At 49.5% G+C, this 25,755-nt stretch overlaps 3 protein-coding genes and 1 long non-coding RNA gene across 5 annotated transcripts; 1 reads left to right on the top strand and 3 right to left on the bottom strand.

The window, feature by feature from the left end:
- Positions 1-3,454: 3,454 nt before the first annotated feature.
- LOC121306975 (RIIa domain-containing protein 1-like) lies at positions 3,455-4,795 on the bottom strand. The gene is made up of 4 exons (XM_041239022.1): positions 4,593-4,795; positions 4,226-4,302; positions 3,981-4,027; positions 3,455-3,778 (listed from the first exon to the last, which is right to left on the bottom strand). The coding sequence occupies exons 1-4, from the start codon at positions 4,758-4,760 to the stop codon at positions 3,723-3,725; spliced, it is 348 nt and encodes a 115-aa protein (XP_041094956.1). The 5' UTR covers positions 4,761-4,795; the 3' UTR covers positions 3,455-3,722.
- A 1,136-nt stretch (positions 4,796-5,931) lies between these two features.
- On the top strand, positions 5,932-8,309 carry LOC121306976. The gene is made up of 3 exons (XR_005948256.1): positions 5,932-6,132; positions 6,232-6,348; positions 6,626-8,309. It is a non-coding gene; the product is annotated as an uncharacterized LOC121306976 (long non-coding RNA).
- A 374-nt stretch (positions 8,310-8,683) lies between these two features.
- Positions 8,684-18,758, bottom strand: znf687b (zinc finger protein 687b). Of its 2 annotated transcripts, none has more exons than XM_041238994.1 (9): positions 18,574-18,758; positions 13,583-16,626; positions 13,038-13,222; positions 12,307-12,483; positions 12,051-12,213; positions 10,362-10,697; positions 9,927-10,039; positions 9,657-9,762; positions 8,684-9,334 (listed from the first exon to the last, which is right to left on the bottom strand). In XM_041238994.1, exons 2-9 carry the CDS (start codon positions 16,601-16,603, stop codon positions 8,801-8,803), a joined length of 4,635 nt encoding a protein of 1,544 aa, XP_041094928.1. In that variant the 5' UTR covers positions 16,604-16,626; positions 18,574-18,758; the 3' UTR covers positions 8,684-8,800. The 2 variants fall into 2 exon arrangements, with proteins under 2 accessions (XP_041094928.1, XP_041094929.1); XM_041238995.1 differs by having other exon boundaries at positions 13,583-16,623.
- A 560-nt stretch (positions 18,759-19,318) lies between these two features.
- LOC121306931 (26S proteasome non-ATPase regulatory subunit 4-like) lies at positions 19,319-24,947 on the bottom strand. The gene is made up of 10 exons (XM_041238957.1): positions 24,925-24,947; positions 24,502-24,693; positions 23,778-23,892; positions 22,776-22,862; positions 22,234-22,302; positions 21,740-21,955; positions 21,060-21,168; positions 20,234-20,365; positions 19,851-19,918; positions 19,319-19,647 (listed from the first exon to the last, which is right to left on the bottom strand). Exons 1-10 carry the CDS (start codon positions 24,945-24,947, stop codon positions 19,459-19,461), a joined length of 1,200 nt encoding a protein of 399 aa, XP_041094891.1. The 3' UTR covers positions 19,319-19,458.
- Between the last annotated feature and the right edge of the window lie 808 nt (positions 24,948-25,755).

Here is a 25,755-nt window from a genome sequence, read left to right as displayed (position 1 = left end):
TCACTAGGAGTTTAATAATGAGACTCCCGCTGCACAGCAGTGTGATCCAGTCCTGCTTTCACTAGGAGTTTAATAATGAGACTCCCGCTGCACAGCAGTGTGATCCAGTCCTGCTTTCACTAGGAGTTTAATAATGAGACTCCCGCTGCACAGCAGTGTGATCCAGTCCTGCTTTCACTGTGAGTTTAATAATCAGACACACTGGTGCTGATCAAGCTGCTAGTGAAACCTGGACTGGGTGGCACTGCTGTGCAACAGGACTCTCATTGCTATCTCCGATAGGACCCGCACTCGCCTCTCCACTACAGAGCTGACTGTTTAGCTGAATGATAAGATGTTGGTCAACTCCCTAGCAACACATAAAAACGAAGCCTAGCGCCAGGCTGGAGATATGAAGAGAATAAACAGCATTAACTCTTCAAAACTTTGGTCAATATTTATGAGAAATAAAAGCTGTGTAACTGTGACCCTGGGATTGTGGGATCTTGACTCGGTGCGGCAGCGATCATTCTCCAGAGAGACCCAGGCTGGCACGGAGAGAAGGAGGGGGGGTGTGAATGCACTCTCTTATTGCTGAGTGTGGCTGATTCAATAAGAGCTGCTAGTCTATTCAGATAACACAATGGGAGATATTTATTTCAAGGACCCCCAGATTGCAATTTGCCACATTCTTCTCAAGAGCGCTTTGAGTCCTCTTATTAAGTTTTCTTCTCTCTGCTTGTTGCCAGTTCTTGTTGCAGTAACAGCCTGGCTCTCTCATTCACAGGTAATTGCACCCCAGAGGAAAAAATGAAAGTCTTTGACTTGTGTTTGGCACAGCGTGGGTGTAATTGACTAGCGGTTGATTGCATCACAAATGGGGATGCTGAGTATTTCTCAGTGTTAGCTGCAGAGTCTTGAAGTCACCCTTATAAAAGCATTCACCATAGTTTGCCATGTATTCTTAATACAGCATAGGGAAGCATTGTAAAGCACAGAGAGGTCTGGTAAAGCATAGGGAAGCATTGTAAAGCACAGAGAGGTCTAGTAAAGCACAGGGAAGCATTGTAAAGCACAGAGAGGTCTGGTAAAGCATAGGGAAGCATTGTAAAGCACAGAGAGGTCTGGTAAAGCATAGGGAAGCATTGTAAAGCACAGATAGGTCTAGTAAAGCACAGGGAAACATTGTAAAGCACAGAGAGGTCTGGTAAAGCATAGGGAAGCATTGTAAAAATAGGGGTTAAAAACCTCATGAATAATGACACACGAGAACCCAAACCTCCTCTCTCCCTGTCTCAGCGGTCCCTTGTTGCCGGTGGAGCTCCTCGTCCTGTCGCAGGTAGTCCAGGTGTGCCCAGGTGAACAGATTCAGGTAAAGTGATCTGAAATGTGATGTTGCAGGTGTAGCTGTGTGAGGATTGATAATAATGAGGAGGGATGGGGGGGGTGAGTCAGGTATCGGTACCACAGCATCCTTGAGAGTTGCCATGGTGACTGTTGTCCTGAGTTACAGTGAACCCACATGGGGCTTAACTTTCCAGGAAAGCATGTATTTATTACTGCAAAATATACCTATATCCATTTATAAATATACTGTGTTCATACAGAGAGAGGGAGCGAGAGAAAGGGAGAGAATGATCTAGGGTGATATACGATACAAGATATTGAATTTGCATTTAATGCATGCGTCTTTTGTTTTACCTTTTCACAGTCAACACATTATTCTTAGCAGAAGTTCTCAGTTTTTTCCTTTTCGTTTCAGAAAACAGATTAACTCGGCTTTCAGTAAGATGTGGAGTGTCACCTTACACTGATTCAGAACAGTATGTACTGGAACAGAGCGCAGCGCTGCACACAGACCAGCAGCGCCACAGAGACCGGGGGCACATTATTATTATACTAATGAGTCACTTAGCAGAGCAGCCTTTATCAACTTCCAGAGACCAGGGGGGTGAACTCTGCAACTGCTGCTGCTGCTGCAGAGTCTCTTCCAATAGGACCTCGCTTGTTTTGCGTCTCGTCTGAAGGACAGAGAACAAGGAGGTGAAGTGACCTGCTCAGGGTCACACACACACACACACACACAGGGAGTTGAGCTGGGATTTGAACCTCCTGGTATCAAGCCCCCTTTCTCTAAGCGCTGTAACACACAGCCATCTTGATTACGCAAATCTGTTGCTCCCACTGAAACGAGAGCAGAGGACCCCTCTCCGGTTACACTGGAACTCTCTATTAAAAATCTCAATTAAGACCTAGAATTACAAACACAAATAAACCCCTAGAGCGCGAAGCTGCAGGGCGGTGTTCGCTGCCTTTGTTAGAGATGATGTAACCCAGCTCTACTGAAGTATTGATTTCCTCTGAGTCTCACTTAATCTGAAGACATTTGAACACGCGTGTGCGTGTTGTTACCAGCAAACTCAGCCCAGCAGCCCCACGGCACAGCCACTAATGAGACCCCACAAGCACCATGGAATCCTCCCGAAGCGCAGCAGCGGGTAAACAGACTGACACAGGACAGACCTTACACCTGCGCCCCATAGTGACAGCAGTGTGAGCCAGCAGTGTGTGTGTCTCTCTGTGCGTCTGTCTCTGTGTGTGTCTCTGTCTGTGTGTCTCTGTGTGTGTGTCAGAGGCGTGTCAGACTGTGTGTGTGTGAGTGTCACTGTGTCTGTCTCTGACAGTGTGTGTCACAGACAGAGAGTTTAGGTGTGTGTGTGTGTGTGTGTGTGTGTGTGTCTGTGTCTGTGTGTGTGTGTCTCTGTCTGTGTGTGTCTGTGTGTGTGTGTGTGTGTCTCTGTCTCTGTGTGTGTGTCTGTGTGTGTCTCTCTGTCTGTCTCTCTGTGTGCGCGCACGTGAACCCCTATTCCCAGTACTGAATATTAGCGCATACGTTTTCGTGTGCTTTTTCTGCACGCATTCTTAAACAGACACAGCCGCAGAGCGCAGAGGGGCAGCCGATCCCCACTGGAGATGAAGAGGCGTGTTCCGACACACACACCCAGCAGCCTTCCACTCCATTAAACCACTAAGAGCAACGGGATCCTGTATTAAACACGCGCATCACAGCGAGAGCCCGCGAGGGACCGTCAATGCAATCAGAAACCAAGACTTGAGATACAACGACGATCCAGCATTCTATAGGTCCATGTGCGCCTGTAGCGGGCGAATCAAGACCAAGCTGACGATCCAGATGCACCCCCTCTGGAGAATGAACTCCCTCAGCTTCATAGAGTCCAGTGAAAGCTGCTGAATAATGTTCCCTTGTTCTCATATTGAATTCCCCCCTCTATATAGAATTCCCTCAGCTTCATATCCAGTGAATGCTGAATAATGTTCATATTGAATTGCACCCCCTCTATATAGAATGAACTCCCTCAGCTTCATAGAGTCCAGTGAAAGCTGCTGAATAATGTTCCCTTGTTCTCGCTTTGTATAGTTTTCCAGATATTGAATTGAAATGGAAAAAAGTGACATTTGGAAATCTGACAGGAAACACTGAACTGCTGTCACAGCTTCCTTGTGGGAGACTTTATTTTTTTTTGAGCGATCTCATTTTGTAGTTTCTTTTGATTACAAGATGTTAAATATAAGATCTGGATTATGTTCACAGATAGACAGACAGACAGGCAGATGTAACGATGTCTCAGTCCTGTGATTGTAGGTGATGCCAGATGATTTGGCCGAGCTGTCTCAGTAAGTGACTCTCTCTTCACGATGGAAGAGGTCTCTATTCCTGATTCCTACGCCTCCATTTTCCTCTCAATCCTCCCAGGAAGGGCGGGGTCACTAAAATGTTCTAGAAAAAAATAAACAAAAAAAAACAAATTAAATTAAAATTGTATTTTGTTGCAAGTTGTTAATTTCCCAAGAAATAATGAAATAATAAATCACTCCCAGTCCTGGGGGTCAGAACTCCCCTCAATGAAGTCTATTAATAATAATAATAATAATAATAATAATAATAATAATAATAAATGTTAGGGGCTAGTTTTTCTTACCTGCAGCAAATTCACGAATATCGCCGGGCCGTTTTAAAAGGACTTCTCTAAAAAAAACCCACAAAAACCCCAATAATAATAATAATAAAAACAACAACAACAACACATGTTGTTATCGCAATTTTGAAGCATGTGTTAAACTTGTACACGTAACAAAATTAGAAACAGATAGTCGTACACATAATCAATCAATCAATCAATCAATCAATCAATCAATCAATCAATCGCGGTCCAATTATATTTACCTGATAAATTCGCTCAACATCATTTCAACTTCCGGATGCGACCTGAGGTATTTTTCGTTAGCAATGCGAGTATTAATCTGTAAAATAAACAATAATAATAATAATAATAATAATAATAATAATAATAATAATAATAATCTTTCACATTGCGGGCTTAGCTTTGGCGTGCCCGCCCTTTTGCTTTCAGGATTCGTCGTAATTTCTGCCAATCATCGAATCTCGCCCTGTGATTGGACACTGGAAGCCCCCGCTGCAATCTAAGTGGCTTGCGGCACTGTCACTCAGCCAGGCCCGGTTGCTAACCGCTCCGAGTCCACGGCTTGTGTTTTAAACGCTGACTCTAGTTTCGCTCTTTCCTTTCTGTCACCTGAAACTGCTTGAGTTTGTGCGGCTGTTCCGAGCTCAGAGCGCCGGTACCGAGCGCCTCCGACCCGCTCTTCAGAGCCATTCCGCTTTCTAACCGCCCTGACCGGCAGCCGCCGAGCTCTAGCAACCGTTGCCACTGGAAACCGCGTCGGCAGGAGGCGTGTCTCATCAGATCACGTGACGCGGCCGCTCAGCGGAACGCGGCGCATCGCGACGGTCCTTCCACGACACCTGGTGGACGAAACGGTTATTGCAGCAAATTATTGCAAACATTGCATTGTAGTGACCGGCGGGCATTTACAAACAAACAAACAAACAAACAAACAAACAAACAAATAAAATATTTATCTCTCTGTAAACAAAGTATGTTGACTACATGTGCATGTGTTACACGGATAATATAAGCGCATGAGATATTCACGTGTGATTTCTGTGGCGTTCAGCCCGTATTTCATTAGGAATATGCGAACGTTATTTTAAACTGTTTCCTATAAACTTTATATACATTTTTTGGCATGTTTGTTTTGAATAATTGTTTACTATAATTTTAAATAGATAAAATTATAATAAACAAATTCTCCCATTCGCCGCTCAAATCCCACCTCTGCCACTGACTGACTCACCGTGTGTGAAAAATAATAAATAATAATAATAATAATAATAATAATAATAATAATAATAATAATTTGAAGTTTGGAATGCAGCTTCACTGGCTGTATCATTTGAAGTTTGAAATGCAGTTTCATTTGAAGTTTGAAATGCAGTTTCACTGTGTTTCATTTGAAGTTTGAAATGCAGCTTCACTGTCTGTTTCATTTGAAGTTTGAAATGCAGTTTCACTGTCTGTTTCATTTGAAGTTTGAAATGCAGCTTCACTGTCTGTTTCATTTGAAGTTTGAAATGCAGCTTCACTGTCTGTTTCATTTGAAGTTTGAAATGCAGCTTCACTGTCTGTTTCATTTGAAGTTTGAAATGCAGCTTCACTGTCTGTTTCATTTGAAGTTTGAAATGCAGCTTCACTGTCTGTTTCATTTGAAGTTTGAAATGCAGCTTCACTGTCTGTTTCATTTGAAGTTTGAAATGCAGTTTCACTGTGTTTCATTTGAAGTTTGAAATGCAGCTTCACTGTGTTTCATTTGAAGTTTGGAATGCAGCTTCACTGGCTGTATCATTTGAAGTTTGAAATGCAGTTTCATTTGAAGTTTGAAATGCAGTTTCACTGTGTTTCATTTGAAGTTTGAAATGCAGCTTCACTGTCTGTTTCATTTGAAGTTTGAAATGCAGCTTCACTGTCTGTTTCATTTGAAGTTTGAAATGCAGTTTCACTGTCATTTGAAGTTTGAAATGCAGCTTCACTGTCTGTTTCATTTGAAGTTTGAAATGCAGCTTCACTGTCTGTTTCATTTGAAGTTTGAAATGCAGCTTCACTGTCTGTTTCATTTGAAGTTTGAAATGCAGCTTCACTGTCTGTTTCATTTGAAGCCTCTGCTATTCAGAACACTCCACTCTACCTGGCTGGGAATCTCCACGAGGCCGTGAAGGTAAACAGGATGCAGAACTATTCAAACACTCAATAGTCATCCATCCAGATAGAAATGTAATGAACGCAGTGACCAGCGTTTCCACCCCGTCTCCTGCAGGGGTCGAGGGCCGCGCCCCTCGTCCGAATCCTGGTGTCCCGCAGCGAGACAGACCTGCTCAGCATCCGGGTCGAGTACCGCAAGAAATACGGAGTCTCTCTGTACACAGCGCTACAGGTGTGTGTGTGTGTGTGTGTGTGTGTGTGCACCGATACAGGTGAGGGCAGAGGGGCTCTCTCTCTCTCTCTCCTAAACTCTTCTCAGCTTCCATCTCACCTGCTCTCCTCCCTGTGCTGGATCTGGCTGGTCTTGGGTTTCGGTAACATACCGACACCAGGCTGGTTCTGAAACCCCTGGACAGCGAGCTGATCTGAGGGGGGTGTGGACCTCCTGTGTGTCCGAAGCAGGAATCCGAGCCCAGCTGATCTCTCGTGTTCTTGTTCCGGGTCCACAGGGAAAAGCGAAGGGGGACTACCTGAAGGCACTGCTGGCTCTGTGTGGGGCTGAAGACCTGTGAGAAATGGAACCCCGATCCTTAACCCCCTCAACCCCAGCCAGCGCAGACGTGCTTCACAGAGACCCTGCAGTTCTACTCTCCTTTCCAGAAACGGGATATTAAAGCTGTCTGAACCCAAGCCACAGTGTTGTAGTCTTTTAAACAGTTAACCCTGCCCTCAAACTGCCTGCTTATTTTATTGCATTCCTAATCAGAGTACAAGCAATCCAATTCTCCAGTGAAGAATTAGGTGAAAAAGAGAAGCTGTCTTTTATTACAACAGTTATATTCCATTTCTTTAATCCGTGCTCTGAAGAGCCCTGAACACTACATACAAAGTCAATAATAATAACAAGACTGCAAACTGAACTGGGGTTTATAATACATTACAGTGACAGGGGCTACATTGGGGGTTTCTGTGCTAGTCATCAGGTTTTTAGAAGATAAAGATTTCTATGCTGGTTTCGATGAGGTTTTGTTTTTGCAGTGTAAAGGACTGGGCTGAGTTACTCAGCACTGCCAGGAACATTTTCTAAAGGGAAGGTTCGACTTTACAGATCACAAGAAAAGTGTGTTCCTCTATAGGGTACAAAACAACAAATTTCCAAAAAACGTTAAGATTTATATATATATATATATCTCAATTCCTGCAGGCTCTTGCAGTCCAAGAAATGCAGAGTTTCGATCAGATTCTACCTCAGTGCGGTTCTCAGGAAGAAAGAATGATGAAATACATGAAGAAAAAGGCAGTAGCAGAGAAAAAAAAATACATGAAATGAGAAAGAAGACAGAGAAAGATGAAATAAATGAAAAGGGAAGGAGCAGAGAGACAAAAAAGAACACATGAAACAAGACAGAGAGAGAGAAAGGGCAGTTTATACAGACAGCACATTTTTCACTCTGACAGACTGAAGTTGCACTTTGCAATAAACCTGCCTGCCCAACTTCACACACTGAAGAGAGGCTGCATGAAGCCATCTGTTTAATCATCCCCACCTCAGCACGATGCAAGTGGAGGGTTTGTATTGTATTTATCAAGTGCTACACACACACGCACACACACACACAATGTTAAACGTATCGCGGCTGCCCTGGGCTGTGCTGCACACAAACCAGTGTTATAAAAACGCAGCTAAACCCGCGAGATCAAAACAAAAGCGTGAACTCGGAGCCCGAACCTCGAACCGGGCTGAGCTGCGTGTGCATCGCTAGAAAAAAAAAAAAAAAAAAGCAGCAGCATTTAAAAAAAACAAAACACACAACTCAACACTTTATATATAAAAAAAAAAATAATAATACACAAAATCATGATTACACCCCCCAGCCCCAGCCCTCTACAGCGCTGTTTTTTCTTTTTGGGGGGGGGGTCGTTTTAAAGCTGTGCGGTTAACACAGCCGTCATTCAATATTTAATCCCAAAGAGGGTTAATTTTTCTACAGCTCTGTTCCTTGAGGGACAGTAAGGGGGTTATATTGGTTTCATTAATTACAGCGGTAATTAAAAACTGTAATTAAAAACTACATCCAGGGATGAAAGTAACGGTTTATACCAGAAAAGAAATAATCATTTCAATATTAATACTAGACTTCATTGAGGGGAGCTCTGAACCCCAGGACTGGGTGCAGCAGCAGCAGCAGGGCTAGTGTGAGTTTCTAACCCTGCTCAAACTCCTGCCTCCTGATCATTGCAATATTAATAATAATAGACTTCATTGAGGGGAGCTCTGAACCCCAGGACTGGGTGCAGCAGCAGCAGGGCTAGTGTGAGTTTCTAACCCTGCTCAAACTCCTGCCTCCTGATCATTGCAATATTAATAATAATAGACTTCATTGAGGGGAGCTCTGAACCCCAGGACTGGGTGCAGCAGCAGCAGGGCTAGTGTGAGTTTCTAACCCTGCTCAAACTCCTGGCTCCTGATCATTGCAATATTAATAATAATAGACTTCATTGAGGGGAGCTCTGAACCCCAGGACTGGGTGCAGCAGCAGCAGGGCTAGTGTGAGTTTCTAACCCTGCTCAAACTCCTGGCTCCTGATCATTGCAATATTAATAATAATAGACTTCATTGAGGGGAGCTCTGAACCCCAGGACAGTTGGGGGTGGTGCTGGAGCCCCCCCCCCGTCCCCTCAGTCTATTTCTCTGCTCCCCCAGTCTTCCTGGCCCTGATGAAAGCCATGCCGTGTGTCCGAAAGTGAGTGCGCAGATCGACCGCCGTCTCACACAGCTTCCCACAAACCTGACAGGAGAGCCCCCCCTGCTGCCCCTGCCCCTCCTCCCCCTCGCCCTCGCTGGGGTCCCCGGGCGGGCTGGGCTGCTTGACGCGGTGGGTGATGAAGCAGTGGCGGTTGAGGGAGGGCTGCGAGGCGAAGCAGAGCCCGCAGTGGGTGCACTGGTGAGAGGACTCGTCGCTGTGGTGCTGGGGGATGTGTGCCTGGAACTCGGGCCGGGACTCTGTGGTGAAGCCACACTTCTGGCAGCTGAAGGGCCCGGCGGGTTCTGCCTGGGGCTGGGGTTGGGGGGCCTTGCGCTTTCTGATTTTTGTCGGGGTGCCCGCCCTCATCCTCCTCCTCCTCCTCGCTCCCCCTCCTCCTGCTGCTGCTGCTCCCCCCTCCGTGTCAGAGGAGCTGTCCCTCTCCAGGGGAGCTCTGCGTTTGCGTGCCGGGCCCTGAGAGAGAGAGAGAGAGAGAGAGAGAGAGAGAGAGAGAGAGAGAGAGAGAGAGAAAGAGAAGAGAAGGAGGGAAGAGAGAGAGAGAAAGAAGATTTGGAAATCTAACATGAAACACTGTTCCACTACTATGGCTTCCTTCTGGTAGATGATATGGTAAGCGGTATCATTTTGTATTAAAAATAAAATAATAATAATAATAATAATAATAATAATAATAATAATATTTAAACCACAGCAAGTCTCAATTCTAAAATTCTCGGGGATGCCACACTTTTAGACAGAGCTGCAGACAGCTAGATACAGAGGGGGGGGCGCTGACCTCAGGCTCGCTGGAGGGGCCCCAGGTTCGAATCCCGTGCCGAACTCGCACGTGCTTCTCCAGGATCAGTCTGCTGCTGAAGGTACGTTTCCCCTCCGTGCAGTACCTTCAAAAACGAGACGACAAGCCTTCAACAGCAGTGTAACAACAATAATAATAATAATAATAATAATAATAATAATAATAATAATAATAACGAGGAGGAGGGCGTTGATTTTGTAAAGGTTAAGAAGCAGGAGCTGCCCCCGTGGTGGGCGTGGCCTCACTCACTCGCAGTGGAAGACGCGCTTGATGCCCTCGTGATTGACGCGCACGTGACGCCGCAGGCTGGGGGCGGAGCAAAAGGAACGATCGCACAGCCGGCACGGGAACTTCTTCACAGACTGACGGAACGGAGAGAAAGGACGAGAGGAAAACAAGTGTTAATAAAAGCGCCATCGTGTTTAAACAGGAAACGACCAAGCCCTGAAACACACACACATTATATATATATATAACAGCTTGTTTACAGCACTGCTTTCTCAATCCAGCTGCTGGAATTCATTTCTTGTATTGATCAGTCACACTGTGACCCTGCAGGACCTCTCTTTATTTTGCTTCTGTTGCTACAAGGCAGTTTTCCTTTTTTCCCAGCTACTTCCATAACCTCCCCTCGCTGCATGCGCGCGTGCAGGGTCTGCTCGCTCGCCGGCCGGCCTCTCTAACCTTGCCGTGGTCCTTCCTCATGTGTGTGATATACTCGTCTCTCTCAGAGAAGCGGGCCCTGCACTCGAAACAGCGCCACTCTGGGACCCTGTCACCCCCCTCCTCCTCCTCCTGCTCCTCCCCGTCCCGGAGAGAGCTGGGGGGGTCGGGGGAGCTGCCGCCGCCCCCCTCCTCTTCCTCCTCCTCCTCTTCTTCCCCCTCGTCTTCAGAGGAGCTGGAGGGGCGTGGTTCTAGTTTCACCGGCCCGGCTGAGCGCACCGCTTTCTGTGGGGAGGGGCGCTGGGCGGGGGCTGGAGGGGGGGGCTCGGGTTTGGTGCCCCCGTTGCGGTGAGCGCTCTGGAAGAACGGGGCGGGGGGAGAACACGGATTAGCAACTTTTTTTAGTTCATATTGCAGCGTTATTCTAGCAGCGCATATTGTTTCTATTTATTATTATACACAGCATCCTAGTTCATATTGTATTCTAGCAGTGTTATTATTATACACAGCATCCTAGTTCATATTGTATTCTAGCAGTGTTATTATTATACACAGCATCCTAGTTCATATTGTATTCTAGCAGTGTTATTATTATACACAGCATCCTAGTTCATATTGTATTCTAGCAGTGTTATTATTATACACAGCATCCTAGTTCATATTGTATTCTAGCAGTGTTATTATTATACACAGCATCCTAGTTCATATTGTATTCTAGCAGTGTTATTATTATACACGGCATCCTAGTTCATATTGTATTCTAGCAGTGTTATTATTATACACGGCATCCTAGTTCATATTGTATTCTAGCAGTGTTATTATTATACACGGCATCCTAGTTCATATTGTATTCTAGCAGTGTTATTATTATACACGGCATCCTAGTTCATATTGTATTCTAGCAGTGTTATTATTATACACAGCATCCTAGTTCATATTGTATTCTAGCAGTGTTATTATTATACACGGCATCCTAGTTCATATTGTATTCTAGCAGTGTTATTATTATACACAGCATCCTAGTTCATATTGTATTCTAGCAGTGTTATTATTATACACAGCATCCTAGTTCATATTGTATTCTAGCAGTGTTATTATTATACACAGCATCCTAGTTCATATTGTATTCTAGCAGTGTTATTATTATACACGGCATCCTAGTTCATATTGTATTCTAGCAGTGTTATTATTATACACGGCATCCTAGTTCATATTGTATTCTAGCAGTGTTATTATTATACACGGCATCCTAGTTCATATTGTATTCAGCAGTGTTATTATTATACACGGCATCCTAGTTCATATTGTATTCTAGCAGTGTTATTATTATACACGGCATCCTAGTTCATATTGTATTCTAGCAGTGTTATTATTATACACAGCATCCTAGTTCATATTGTATTCTAGCAGTGTTATTATTATACACAGCATACAGCATCCTAGTTCATATTCTAGCAGTGTTATTATTATACACAGCATCCTAGTTCATATTGTATTCTAGCAGTGTTATTATTATACACGGCATCCTAGTTCATATTGTATTCTAGCAGTGTTATTATTATACACAGCACCTTTCATATGTAAACTACACTGTGTTTCAATATGAAGCTTGCATTGTAACCCTGCGCTGCCCTGTAACACCTGAGTGAGTCTCCTGGGATGAAGGAGTCTGCCTCACACACCCATACACTGTTAATGACTGCGCTGTACCTTGATGTGCTCCATCATGGAGTGTTTCTGCGCGTACAGCTTGGTACAGTCTGGGCACTTGAACACGTGCACCTTCTGCTTAGCTAAATGCATGTCGAAGTGAGTGTGCAGCAGAGCCTTGTGGGTGAACACAGTGTCGCACATCACACACTTATAAATCATCCTAGAGAGAGAGAGAGAGAGAGAGAGAGAGGTCAGGTGTGTCTGAATCTGAAGCGCTCTGCAACGGGAGCCTTGTTTAAACGCTGGCTCTTACTTGGCCTGCTGGTTCTCCAGGCTGGGGTGCTGGGTGCTAATGTGAGCGTGGGCCCCGGGGGTCGATTTGAAGGCCATGGGGCAGGTGGGGCACTTGTGGAAGACCTCGCAGTGAACAGACTGGATGTGAGACTTGATGGAGTTCAGCCCTCCGAACACAACCTGACAACTGGAGCATCTGAGAGAAAGAAAAAGAGAGAGAGAGAGGGAGAGAGGAGTATGATCTAGGGTGCTGTATGATACAAGATATCGACTTTGCATTTAATTTATGCTTGCTTTTATTTTTTCTTTCTTTCCTTTTCCCAGTCAACTCGTTAAGTTTACCAGAAGTGCTCAGAAAGGAAGGCAGAGAGGCAGAGGAGGAGAGGGACATACGGAGAGAGAGAGAGTCACAGAAAGGGAGTGGGAGAGAGAGAGGGAGGGAGACAGGGAGAGAGGCACAGAGAGAAATAAGCAGATAGAAATAAGCAGAGAGGGAGAGTATGGGGGAGATAGAGAGAGGGAGAGATAGGCACCGAAAGGGAGTGGGAGAGAGAGAGAGGGGGAGGGAGATAGGGGGAGTGGAGGAGAGAGAGAGACAGGGAGAGGGAGATAGGGGGAGTGGAGGAGAGAGAGAGAGACGGGGAGTGGGAGATAGGGAGAGAGGGGGAGTGGAGGAGAGAGAGAGAGAGACAGGGCAGGAGATATGCCGACAGGGAGACGGGGAGAGGGACCGGGTCCCGGTTTGCTTACTTGTACCCGATGCGTCGTGAGAAATGCAGGCAGGCCTCTTTGAGGTGAGTCTGGAAGCCGGCTGGCCGGGCCACGCCCCCGCACTCGGGGCACACGTGGGGGGCCTGGTGCCGGTGCATCCGCCTGTGAGCAGAGCCGCTGCAAGGGTTCGACATCATCATGACCGGGGCGCACTGGGTGCAGCTCTGAGGGGCGCAGGCACACACGGGGTCAGCAATCATGAACTGAGACAAGCTGCTCTGTGGTAAACCCCACACCCTGCTCTCTGGGCTGCTGTGTGTTTGCAATCTATTTATTACATGAACACAATGGAACTGATTTCCATCCCCCTGTAATATCAGCAGAGACACCCAGTCCAGGTTTCACTAGCAGCTTGATCAGCCCCCAGTGTGTCTGATTATTAAACTGCATTTCACAGATGATCCAATTCTCACTGTATTTAATGTATTATGCTTTTTTTTTCCCCACTATGAAAGGCGCTGCGGATAAATAAACATGTAATAAAATTGAAATAAATGAATTGAAATTTGAATAAAAGATCTCACCGAATCCGATCCGGAGATGACCTCCTGAAAGTGAGCCGCGAGCTCCGTCTTCCCCTTGAACTGCTTCTTGCACTCGGGGCATTTGAAGCTGCGATACTGCAGCAGCTCCTCCTTCCTGCAGCTGAGGGGCATGGCTGGCTGGGGCTGAAGGGGAGCGCCGGGGGGCTGGAGCTTCGGCTGGGGGGGGGTCTCCTTCTTTTTCCCGGGGCCAGCCTCCCCGGGGGAGCCCTGCGCCCCGTTGGAAACCCCGGGCGGCGCGTTTCGGAGGCTTTTGGCGAGCCCCGCGGGAGTGGCGTCCGGCTGCTGCCCGATCATCTGCTCCACGGAGACGGGTCTCATGACCAGGTGGGAGCACTGCATCACCAAGCCGGTGTCCTTGTGCTCCCGGGCGTGGAGAAGCAGGCTGCACTTGTTGAAAAAGACCAGCCTGCGGGCGCAGTGGTTGCAGGTCACCTCAATGCGCATGCTGCGCCGGTCGTAGTGTCGCGCCAGGCTGCGCTCCAGGGAGAAGGCGTCCCCGCACTCCAGGCAGCGGTAACCGCACTGGGGCAGCTCCAGGCTCCACTCGGCCGGGGGGCTGAGGTCGGGCTGGTAACTGGGCAGCAGGTTCTTGCTGTTCAGAATCTTGTTGAAGGCTTCCACCAGGCTGGTCTGGCTGCGGGAGATGACCGCGCCGCCGCTGTTCACGATGGACGCTGGTTTGGAGGCGACCGCCGCGCCGCTCGGGGCCTTCTGGTTGGCCGGGCTCAACGCCGGGCGGCCCATGGCGGCTTTGGCTGGAGGCTTGGACTTTTCTGGTTTCGCCGCCCCCGCCAGCGCCGCTATCCTGCCCTGCGCTTTGCTGGCTGCAATCAGCATGGCGCCGCTGGCGTTCTGGATGGTGGAAGCCGGCAGGATGGCGCCTTTGAGTCGAGCCCCATCGCCCAGCTGCAGGCTGACCAGCTTCCTCTTGGGCGCCACGGCCGTCGGCGTGGGCTTGCGGCTGCCCGCTCCCTCCCTGCTCCCTCCTGCTCCTCCCGCTGCTTCTGTTTCCATCGCTGCCGTGGGAGGGCGAGGAATCCCGGCGGGCGCTGCCGAGCGCGGAGCCACGCGGGTCACAGTTCTGGTGATCCCGCCCGTCGAGGTCTTGACGGTTTTGATCCGGACTTTTAAAGGTCTAGAAGGACCCGAGGAGGAGGAAGAAGTCGACGAGGACGATGCAGATTTGTTTCCGCCTTTCCCGTTGTTATTTTTTCCCTTCCCTGCTTTCGCGCTCCCTCTCCCTTCTTCTGCTGCCCCCGTTACCTCCCCTTCTTCCCCACCTCCCTCCTCCTCCTCCTCCTCCTCCTCCTCCTCCTCCTCCTCCTCCTCCTCGCTAGGGCTCTCCGGACTGTCCCGGATTGAACGGGATTCCGCGGTGGTCTGAGAGGAACTCGATTTGGGTTCCCCTTCCCCCCCTTCTTTCTTTGCCCCGGGGCTGCTGGAGAGCAGGGGGAGAGAAGTAGCAGGATTGGTATTATTATTATTGCCAGCAATACTGTCGCTGCCCCCGGAACTGCCAGCAGAAGCCACACTGTTGGAAACTGGAGTCTTGTTATTAAGGGGAGTCTGGATCTCCGGTTCCGGGCTTTGGGGAGAATCCCGTTCCTCTACAATGTGCTCTGGGCTTTTTTTCCTGCTGCTTACCAGATTGCCCGTCGTGTCAGGGCAGTGCGGCTGGGGCCAGGACTGGGGTGAGGGTTGGGGCAGGGTTAAGGGAGGAGGGCAAGGGGGCGCTTCAGGGTGTTTCTGGGGTGCCGCGGGGCTCGGCTCGCGAGCGTTTTCCCTGGGGGTCCTGGGAGGGGAAGAGCTGGGAGACTCCGGGCTCTCCTGGATCACCAGGGGGCTCCCAATATCCGGCTCCGATTCTTCAGAGCAGAACCCCGTCGAACCTGGGGAGTACTTCCCCCCCGCGGGGCGCCCACTGTTTCTCTCGAAGAGCACGGAGCAGGAGGAGGAGGGGGGATCAGGTGGCAGAGGAGGAGGGCTCCCCAAAAGGCGGGCAGCGATCCCGGGGGGGTTGTTATTTTGGGGTTCCAAACTGAGCGTGGACGTGGGGGTGGAAATGGTAGCGGCGGCTGGAGAGAGGGGGGCGGGAGCAGGTTTGGGAGGGACGAAGAAAGGTACCCCAACGCCGGGAGATGCATCAGAAACCGGAGGAACCGAGACAGAGACCCCAGAGGTACTGGAAGCAGCGGATTCTGCAATTTCCATTTCATCATCCTCTTCCTCCTCCTCCTCCTCATCCTCAAGAGCATCTCCACCTCCGTCTCCCTGTATCTTCCTGTGCTGCTGGAGAGGAACCTGCTGCTGCTGCTGCTTCCGCTCCCTAACCTTCCCTATCAAATCCACCGGGCTCTGAGCCACCAGAGGACGCAGCCTGGAGAATATATTTGTAACCTTACAGCGGTCGCTCGGGTCGCCGCTGTTTCCTGCACTCAAGCTAGCGATGCTACCCCTAATGCTGCTGCTGCTGTTTGTTGCTGTCTCTCTGGGGGTCTTGGGCGAGAGTGGAGACCACAGGTTGCCGTTGGATACGGTCTGGGGGTCCTGCAAAGCGAGGGGCTTCGAAGCCAAGGAGGAATCAGCGGCAATCGAAGAAACAGAAAAAGAGTTGGAAGAGGGAGAGGAGGACGGGGAGGAGGAGGAGGAGGAGGAGGAGGAGGAAGAGGGGGAGGAGACGGGGGAGGGAACTCCGAAACCGTTCCGCATCGCCAGGCTGGGCTCGATGGCCAGCGTCACCGCAGCGACCCCCCCGCCGCTCGGAGGCGGTCTCCCGTCGGGCTTCTCCGTGTCCGACCCCGCCTCTCCGAAGCCCTCCTGCCGGACCGTGTTCTTCACGATCACGCTCACCCCCGGGGGTTCTGAGTGGGGGTCCGCCCCCTGTCTGTGGCCCCCCTCTGGCTCGTCCGGGGTGGACTGGATAGCTTCCTTTGCGTCGATATCTGGGATATCAAACGCCGCAAGCAGGTCGTCAAAATCGGGCGTCTTCATGTCCCCCATTGCGGGATAATGGACTGAACCTGCTATGAGAGAGAGGAGAGACCATGTGTTTATTTTAGGGGTGGTATTTGTTGAGGACAGATCTCTTGTAAAATAAGTGTGGACAGTAACTCTTTTGTATTGAACACCACAAAAAGGGACACAGAGGAACTGAGAGCTTGCTTGTTCAAAACGTTTGTTTTTTTCTCATCTGAGAGAGTGACTGGAGAGTGTGACGAGGAGGGAACTGACAGTCTGAAATGAAAGACCGGATCCAGCCTGTCTGAACACTTTAAACCCTGTTGATTTTATGAAAAATAATAAAGTCTGCATCGTTCTGATTTGTGGGGGGCATGTCCCTTGTACCTTAAAAAAGGGGTGAACCACTTCATGCATGGAGACCTCAGAGGAGTTTTAAGGAGGATTAAAACAACAAACCAAGTTAACTAACCCTTAAAAAAAAAAAATTCCTTTCGTAAATGCACAGCACAGTGCAAGACAGCAACGTGAAAGCACAGAGAGGTCTGGTAAAGCATAGGGAAGCATTGTAAAGCACAGAGAGGTCTGGTAAAGCACAGGGAAGCATTGTAAAGCACAGAGAGGTCTGGTAAAGCATAGGGAAGCATTGTAAAGCACAGAGAGGTCTGGTAAAGCATAGGGAAGCATTGTAAAGCACAGAGAGGTCTGGTAAAGCACAGGGAAGCATTGTAAAGCACAGAGAGGTCTGGTAAAGCACAGGGAAGCATTGTAAAGCACAGAGAGGTCTGGTAAAGCACAGGGAAGCATTGTAAAGCACAGAGAGGTCTGGTAAAGCATAGGGAAGCATTGTAAAGCACAGAGAGGTCTGGTAAAGCATAGGGAAGCATTGTAAAGCACAGAGAGGTCTGGTAAAGCATAGGGAAGCATTGTAAAGCACAGAGAGGTCTGGTAAAGCACAGGGAAGCATTGTAAAGCACAGAGAGGTCTGGTAAAGCACAGGGAAGCATTGTAAAGCACAGAGAGGTCTGGTAAAGCACAGGGAAGCATTGTAAAGCACAGAGAGGTCTGGTAAAGCACAGGGAAGCATTGTAAAGCACAGAGAGATCTGGTAAAGCACAGAGAGATCTGGTAAACCTTATATTTTTTTTAGACACACGTTCACTGGGAACCACGCAAGGGTTTTTTTGCAGAACTTCGATTACTTCTAAAAAGCGAAATCGTGTGACGTAGTTTGCATGTGAAATTATATTTAGTCAGAAACCATACAAAATAATAATAATAATAATAATAATAATAATAATAATAATAATAATAAATAATAATTTAACTCAAACAATGATTGCATGTTGAAAGCGCAAAGCTGAACGCTGACGGTTTGATGATAAATACTGAAGCGCGATTGAGGAGTCGAGCGAAGTGCGCCAAACTCAAGACACACGTTTTGGACGATAAACAAACAAACAAACAAACAAACAAACAGCCGCTGAATCTCCAGCAGAAGTTTATACAGCAGAAACACAACCTCTCCGTGTCAGAACTCATTACGAACGGGTTGTTATTGATTACTGATTACTGATTATTGATTTCTAAGCTTGCGGGATCTTCAGTCCGATCTCGCAGCTTCCAAAAAAAAAAAAAAAAAAAAACAACCAACTCGACAGTTCAGTTACTATTTAAAAAAACAAAAATAAAAATGTATTTAAATATTGAATATATATATAACGCGTGCGGTGGATAAGGCGCGGGTTACCAAACAACCAATAACAAAACAAACAAACAAACAAACAAACAAACAATAAACAGAGTTAGCAGCGCAATCTTACTCAACTTTATTTGTTGACAAACAGCGGGCTGGTAATCTATAGACGCGGCGCTGCTGTAAATAAAGCGTGAAGCGGGGGGGTCCTTATTAAAGAGAGCTGGGGGGGTGCATCGCAGGCGCGCTTAAACACATACATTTTAATCTCGATCTCGTTTATTTTTTTTAATTTATTTATCGTAATAATCTTTACCTGTTAAGAGCGACCCGAGTCTCCTGTTGCTGAGACCTAACTTCCTGTCGGCTGACCTAAAGGGGGCCCCCAAAGATACGTAAAATAATTTATTTTATTTTATTTTTTTCTCGACCTCTCACCCCCTTTTTCTGTCCCACATCAGCCCGCTTTGTTGTCGGGTTAACGGCGTGGGGGGGGGTCTCTGCTCCCCTCCTCCGGGTATCAGTCCTTTCAGATTGATTTGCTTTTCTCTTCCAGGACTCTTGGAGGAGTCCCCCCCCTCGCCTCCCCGCGTCCCGCCCCCTCTCGGCTAGTCTTCATTCCGATTGGTCTACCTGACTGGTCTGGCGCGACGTCACCGGTGTCTTCAGCGGGCTTTGAGTTGTGGTTCGACGCGCCCCCTGTCTGTCAGCAGCGACTCCCCTGCAGAGCCAGCGCCCCGCACCGCGCTATAGGAGACAGGAGCCCAGATGGCGCACGAAGGGATGCAGTTTCTTAGCTCTGGAACTCGCTGCCCGCGGGATTTTGGAATACGCGGAGGAGGAGTTTTGTGGCAACTGGATTCAGGGTTATTCTTTTGCATCAAGGGGAGTACATCCACTCCCGATCCCGGGGTGGGATTACTCCACTCCGGGTTTAACAGGCACAATAAATAAATAAATTCCGAACAATGCAATTAATTTTTAATGTAGAATTATGCATTTTTTTTTATTGTTTTAAAACGTTTTTATTTTCTTTTTTTTTGTACAATAAACAAATAATAAAGTCCTCAAAAAAAAAACAAAAAAAACCCACATATTTATATTCTCAACTATTCTGATTATTATTGTTATCAGCACAGTTGTTCCAGAAGGACAGCGGGCTGGGCTGGGTTGGGCTGGGCTCCGGCTGGGCTCCGGCTGTTTATTTCTTCTTGCCCTCGTCCTCGTCCTCCTCCTCTTTCTTGGTCCCCCCGGCGCCGCTCTCTTTGGGGGTACCCAGCGAGCCCATGGCGTTGCGGATGGCCTCATTGTTGGGGTCCACCCCCGGCAGGTTCTCCAGGACGCTCTGCAGAAACTCGGGGTCCTGCATCACATCGTAATCATCCTCCTCCTGAGGAGAGAGAGAGAGAGAGAGAAACAGACAGACAGACAGAGGTCAGACTCAGGGAGAGCGAGTGAGATGACACACAGACAGAGACCCTACATTGGTCACCCGTCAGCGGGCTCAGTTAACTAACGCAGCCCCCCCCCCCCCCCCCCTGCTTGCACAGCCTCTCTAGCGGTGGGAGTCGCTGGCTCTCTCTCTCTCTTTACCTTGTGTGGCTCCGATGTGTCCATCGCAGCTCCAGTGTCCATTGCAGCAGAGTCACCCGGGCCAAACTCTGGAGAGAGAGAGAGAGAGAGAGAGAGAGAGAGAATGACAATGGGAATGTTTAATGCTTAGTTCATAATATATGCACCAGTTAATTATTGCATTGTTATAAATTGCTTTGGCAATGCTTGTAATATAGTCATGCCAATAAAAGCACAACGAGCCCCTGTGAGCCCCTGTGCCTGGTACAGCAATGCCCCTGTGAGCCCCTGTGCCTGGTACAGCAATGCCCCTGTGAGCCCCTGTGCCTGGTACAGCAATGCCCCTGTGAGCCCCTGTGCCTGGTACAGCAATGCCCCTGTCAGTATTGTACAGCTCTCCCTACCTGACCCCTGGAGAGACATCTGCATGGCGTAGGCGATCTGCTCCTCCTCACTCATGCTGCTGAAGTCAGGCAGCCCTGGGCCGCTGCTCTCCGGCTGCCTCACCGCCATCTGCAACAGAGCCTCGTCCGACTCTGAAAGAGAGAGAGAAACCAAAGACTCCTATTGCACAGCAGAGACACCCAGTCCAGGTTTCACTAGCAGCTTGATCAGCCCCAGTGTGTCTAGGCAACAAGCTCAGGTGTGTCTGATTATTAAACTCCTAGTGAAAGCATGACTGGATCACACTGCTGTGCAGCGGGAGTCTGATTATTAAACTCCTAGTGAAAGCAGGACTGGATCACACTGCTGTGCAGCGGGAGTCTGATTATTAAACTCCTAGTGAAAGCAGGACTGGATCACACTGCTGTGCAGCGGGAGTCTCATTATTAAACTCCTAGTGAAAGCAGGACTGGATCACACTGCTGTGCAGCGGGAGTCTCATTATTAAACTCCCAGTGAAAGCAGGACTGGATCACACTGCTGTGCAGCGGGAGTCTGATTATTAAACTCCTAGTGAAAGCAGGACTGGATCACACTGCTGTGCAGCGGGAGTCTGATTATTAAACTCCTAGTGAAAGCAGGACTGGATCACACTGCTGTGCAGCGGGAGTCTGATTATTAAACTCCTAGTGAAAGCAGGACTGGATCACACTGCTGTGCAGCGGGCAATAATAACAGGAACATGTGAAAACGAACCCAAAAAGAGCAGCTGACTGCAAAAAAAAAACAAAAAAAACCCTTGTGCTCTCCCCCAGTATACCCAGTGCTCCCAGTCCCCTCTCTCACCGTCTCCAGTGGGTGTCGGGATTCCTGCCTCTGCTGCGGATGTGACCGCTGCTCTCCGCGCCTCGTCCTCCTGCCTCTGCCTCTGCTCCTCCATCGACACGCGCAGAGCCTGGGGGGGAGCGAGGGAAACAGGGAGGAGAGGGAAACTTAAAACAGCAGCGAACAGCAGGGGCTTACTTTATTACAGTTTAACTGTTAACACACCCCTACAGACTCCACGTAAAACAGCTAACGAGCTCAGGTGTGTCTCATTATTAAACTCCCAGTCCTGGATCACACTGCTGTGCAGCGGGAGACTCATTATTAAACTCCTAGTGAAAGCAGGACTGGATCACACTGCTGTGCAGCGGGAGTCTCATTATTAAACTCCTAGTGAAAGCAGGACTGGATCACACTGCTGTGCAGCGGGAGTCTGATTATTAAACTCCTAGTGAAACCAGGACTGGATCACACTGCTGTGCAGCGGGAGTCTCATTATTAAACTCCTAGTGAAAGCAGGACTGGATCACACTGCTGTGCAGCGGGAGTCTGATTATTAAACTCCTAGTGAAACCAGGACTGGATCACACTGCTGTGCAGCGGGAGTCTCATTATTAAACTCCTAGTGAAACCAGGACTGGATCACACTGCTGTGCAGCGGGAGTCTGATTCCCACCCCCACGTGTGGCCCCTCCCCTCACCAGAGCGAGCTCGGGGTCCGCGCTGGGGTCCACCCCGAATTCGAAGTCACTGGCCCCCAGCCCCATCATGGCACCCCCCTCCCCGGCCAGAATGGGGGAGCTAATGAGGGCGTCGGCCAGGCTGGGACCCGGGGGCACGGTGACCAGGTGAGAGCCCGTCCCATCCTTCCCATTCAGAGTGTTGATGAAGGAGGTCAGCTTCTCCGTGTTCAGCTCCTGAGAGGGGGGGGGAGAGAGAGAAAAAGGGAGGGGGGAGAGAGAGAAACACTGTCACTACAGCTGTAACAGCAGATCACTGAACTAAAACGGCATAATTGAACTGAAACAGCATTGCAATTTCACACAAACAACACTGCTTTAAACGCAATGATAAAAAAACAATTGCTCCAGTGTAGCTGTAATGAGGGGGTGGGGGAGCATGGGAATTGCAATTTCAGCAAAGAACGCTGCTGTAACCCTAGCTGTGACTGACCCCTGATCTGCCCCCCCCTCACCTCCTCCCCGAAATTGATGATGTCCACGTTCACTTTCTCTTTCTTCAACCGTTTTGCCATTTTCACCAACTGAAAAAAAAAAAAAAAAAAAAACACAAAAAAAAAGCTTCAAGAGTCCAGTGAAAGCTGCTGAATCAGCTTCAACACCCCCCTATATAGCCTCCCTCACTCAGCTTCATAGAGTCCAGTGAAAGCTGCTGAATAATGTTCCCTTGTTCTCATATTGAATTGCACCCCCTCTATATAGAATGAACTCCCTCAGCTTCATAGAGTCCAGTGAAAGCTGCTGAATAATGTTCCCTTGTTCTCATATTGAATTGCACCCCCTCTATATAGAATGAACTCCCTCAGCTTCATAGAGTCCAGTGAAAGCTGCTGAATAATGTTCCCTTGTTCTCATATTGAATTGCACCCCCTCTATATAGAATGAACTCCCTCAGCTTCATAGAGTCCAGTGAAAGCTGCTGAATAATGTTCCCTTGTTAACATATTGAATTCCACACCCAGCACTTTATAAAAGTGAGTCTCCCCTCCTCACTCACATCCTTCTCACTGTCTTCCACTGGACTCCCCACAAACGCGATGATCCTCAGCTTGTGATTCTTACCCTGCCGGTGTTTCAGAGCCAGCTGATGAGGAACAGAAAGGAAACACACACAATGCTATGAAACACAAACACACAGAGTGCTATTAAACACACACACACACTGCGGGGTCAGGCAGCCTGTGCTGGGTGTGGAGAGGGTATTAAACACACACACAGGTTTGTGCACACTACTGTGCGCCAGGCAGGTCCGTATCGGACACGACCCACACCTCTCCGATACACACACACACACACACTGCGGGGTCAGGCTGCCTGTGCTGGGGGTGGAGAGGGTATTACACACACATACACACACTGCGGGGTCAGGCTGCCTGTGCTGGGGGTGGAGAGGGTATTACACACACACACACACACTGCGGGGTCAGGCAGCCTGTGCTGGGGGTGGAGAGGGTATTACACACACACACACACACTGCGGGGTCAGGCAGCCTGTGCTGGGGGTGGAGAGGGTATTACACACACACACACACACTGCGGGGTCAGGCTGCCTGTGCTGGGGGTGGAGAGGGTATTACACACACATACACACACTGCGGGGTCAGGCTGCCTGTGCTGGGGGTGGAGAGGGTATTACACACACATACACACACTGCGGGGTCAGGCAGCCTGTGCTGGGGGTGGAGAGGGTATTACACACACATACACACACTGCGGGGTCAGGCTGCCTGTGCTGGGGGTGGAGAGGGTATTACACACACATACACACACTGCGGGGTCAGGCAGCCTGTGCTGGGGGTGGAGAGGGTATTACACACACATACACACACTGCGGGGTCAGGCTGCCTGTGCTGGGGGTGGAGAGGGTATTACACACACATACACACACTGCGGGGTCAGGCAGCCTGTGCTGGGGGTGGAGAGGGTATTACACACACATACACACACTGTGGGGTCAGGCAGCCTGTGCTGGGGGTGGAGAGGGCAGAGCTGCACTCACATGAGCCACTCGAATGCCGGTACAGAATGTGATCTTTCCCTTGGGTGTCACGGCATGAAGCTTGGATAGGATTCTCCCTGTGTCGGGGGTCAGAGTGGTCAGCACCTCACAGGGGGGGGGGGGGGGGGTACAGGGGGGGGGGGGGGGGGGGGGGGGGGGGGGGGGGGGGGGGGGGGGGGGGGGGGGGGGGGGGGGGGGGGGGGGGGGGGGGGGGGGGGGGGGGGGGGGAGGTTTTTAACAGGTTCCAATCAGGTCAGTTCGAAAGGTCCCGTAGAGTGGGGGTGTCAGAGCTGAACTTCCCAGTCACTCCCCTTCACCCCCCCCTGGGCAGGCACATGGGGGTCAGGTTCCCCTACTTTCTATCAAACTATTCTCAATCAACATGTAGGGGGGGGGGGGGGGGGGGGAGGCACTGATGGGGGTTCATTTAAATCACTTCAATAACAAACTATTTCGAACAGGTACAGAGAATGGGAGGGGCCAGCTTTGGACACCCCTGCTCAGCAGTAATGGACCGACCCGGTCCAGTGTGTTCCACAGACCCAATCAGGTGTTTTCTGTGTTTGACTGAAGACTGAACTGGGCCGGGCGGTTGCCTGGTATTTCCCTTCGCGTTTCAGATGCCTTCGTAGTGGTCGGGAACGGACCCCGAGTGAGGGGCAGCGAGGGCTGGCCCCCCCGCTCCCTGCGCCCCGCGTTGCAGATGGAGGGGTGCCCCACGTACTTGGCGAGGGTGATGAGCCCCACGTTGTTCTCAGGGTTGCTCCGTGTCTTCGTGTGGCACACGATGTTCACCGCGTCCTGCTGCGCCTGCAGCCTGGTGGGCAGAAAGTCTCCATTGCGCATGTACTCGCTGTTATCAACACTGCAGAGAGAGAGAGAGAGGGGGGGGGGGGGAGACTGAGATCCGAGTTGACTGGTGAGATAGAAATTACACACCCGTCCATGAAGGGTTTGGGATGCCTTCCCTCTCGGAGAGGGTAGACTACTAAGAGGTTTCAGACACGAAGTTTGGACTGAAGGCTGGTGTCAATGCAGTTACCCCAGAGTGAATGGATGACAATCCCAAGTAGAGAGAGACGCCATAACAAACATATACACAAATGGCGGCCGCCTGTGTCCAGGGTGCACAGCCAGTCAGGCGTACATGTCTTCTGGGGCACTCAACATACTTAATGTTAACTAATTAGGTCAGATACACATAACAAGAGGTGTAGAACGACAACAAACAACGGCCCACACAACAGAGGACACCCCACATTGGAGAGAGAGAGGTATTAGTTAGCGAACTGATCAGCTGAAGAGTTGTTAACTACAGCAACGTATGACCAATTTACACGTAGACAGAAAGCAGGACAGAACCTCGGAAGAACTTTTTTTAGACCACCCCTGAAGGTGTGGCGACTACCTACTGTCCTCCCCCGTTATTGGACCCGGTCCTCCCATTGCACAGCCAGTAAAGGCATTACATTCATTCTGAGCACACTACATTTAATAATAATAACAACCCCAGGAACACACATAGGGGAGCTGGAGGGAGAGAGGAGAGGTGAGCAGGGGGGGGGGGGGGGGGGGGGGGGGGGGGGGGGGGGGAGGGGGGGGAGGGGGGGGTGGGGGGGGGGAGGGGGGGGGGGGGGGGGGGGGGGGGGGGGGGGGGGGGGGGGGGAGTGGTACAAAAGCTCCTCTAACCAAAAATCCCCACCCCAGCCTAGTACCAACTAGAGTTCAAAACTGTGGGGACGAACACGCGTCGTGCTTGTGCACCCCAGAATTGGTAGATCCAAAAGGTACATTACAGTAGGGACGCACAAACACCGATCCGATTTCAGGTCCATTAAATGGAACCAACTCGTTGATAACCCTCAACCCAGCTCACAGCATCCTGAAAAAGGACGCGACAATGGGGTGTAAAGGTGAAAATACCTTTCACACACTAAACCAGCGGCTGCGCATTGCGTAAAATTCTCTCCCAATACTA

This window comes from Polyodon spathula, chromosome 51, assembly GCF_017654505.1.
Source record: "Polyodon spathula isolate WHYD16114869_AA chromosome 51, ASM1765450v1, whole genome shotgun sequence".
Classification (NCBI taxonomy): domain Eukaryota; kingdom Metazoa; phylum Chordata; class Actinopteri; order Acipenseriformes; family Polyodontidae; genus Polyodon; species Polyodon spathula.
Note: the sequence above shows the minus strand (reverse complement) of the source record. Positions and strands in the feature narration are given on the sequence as shown.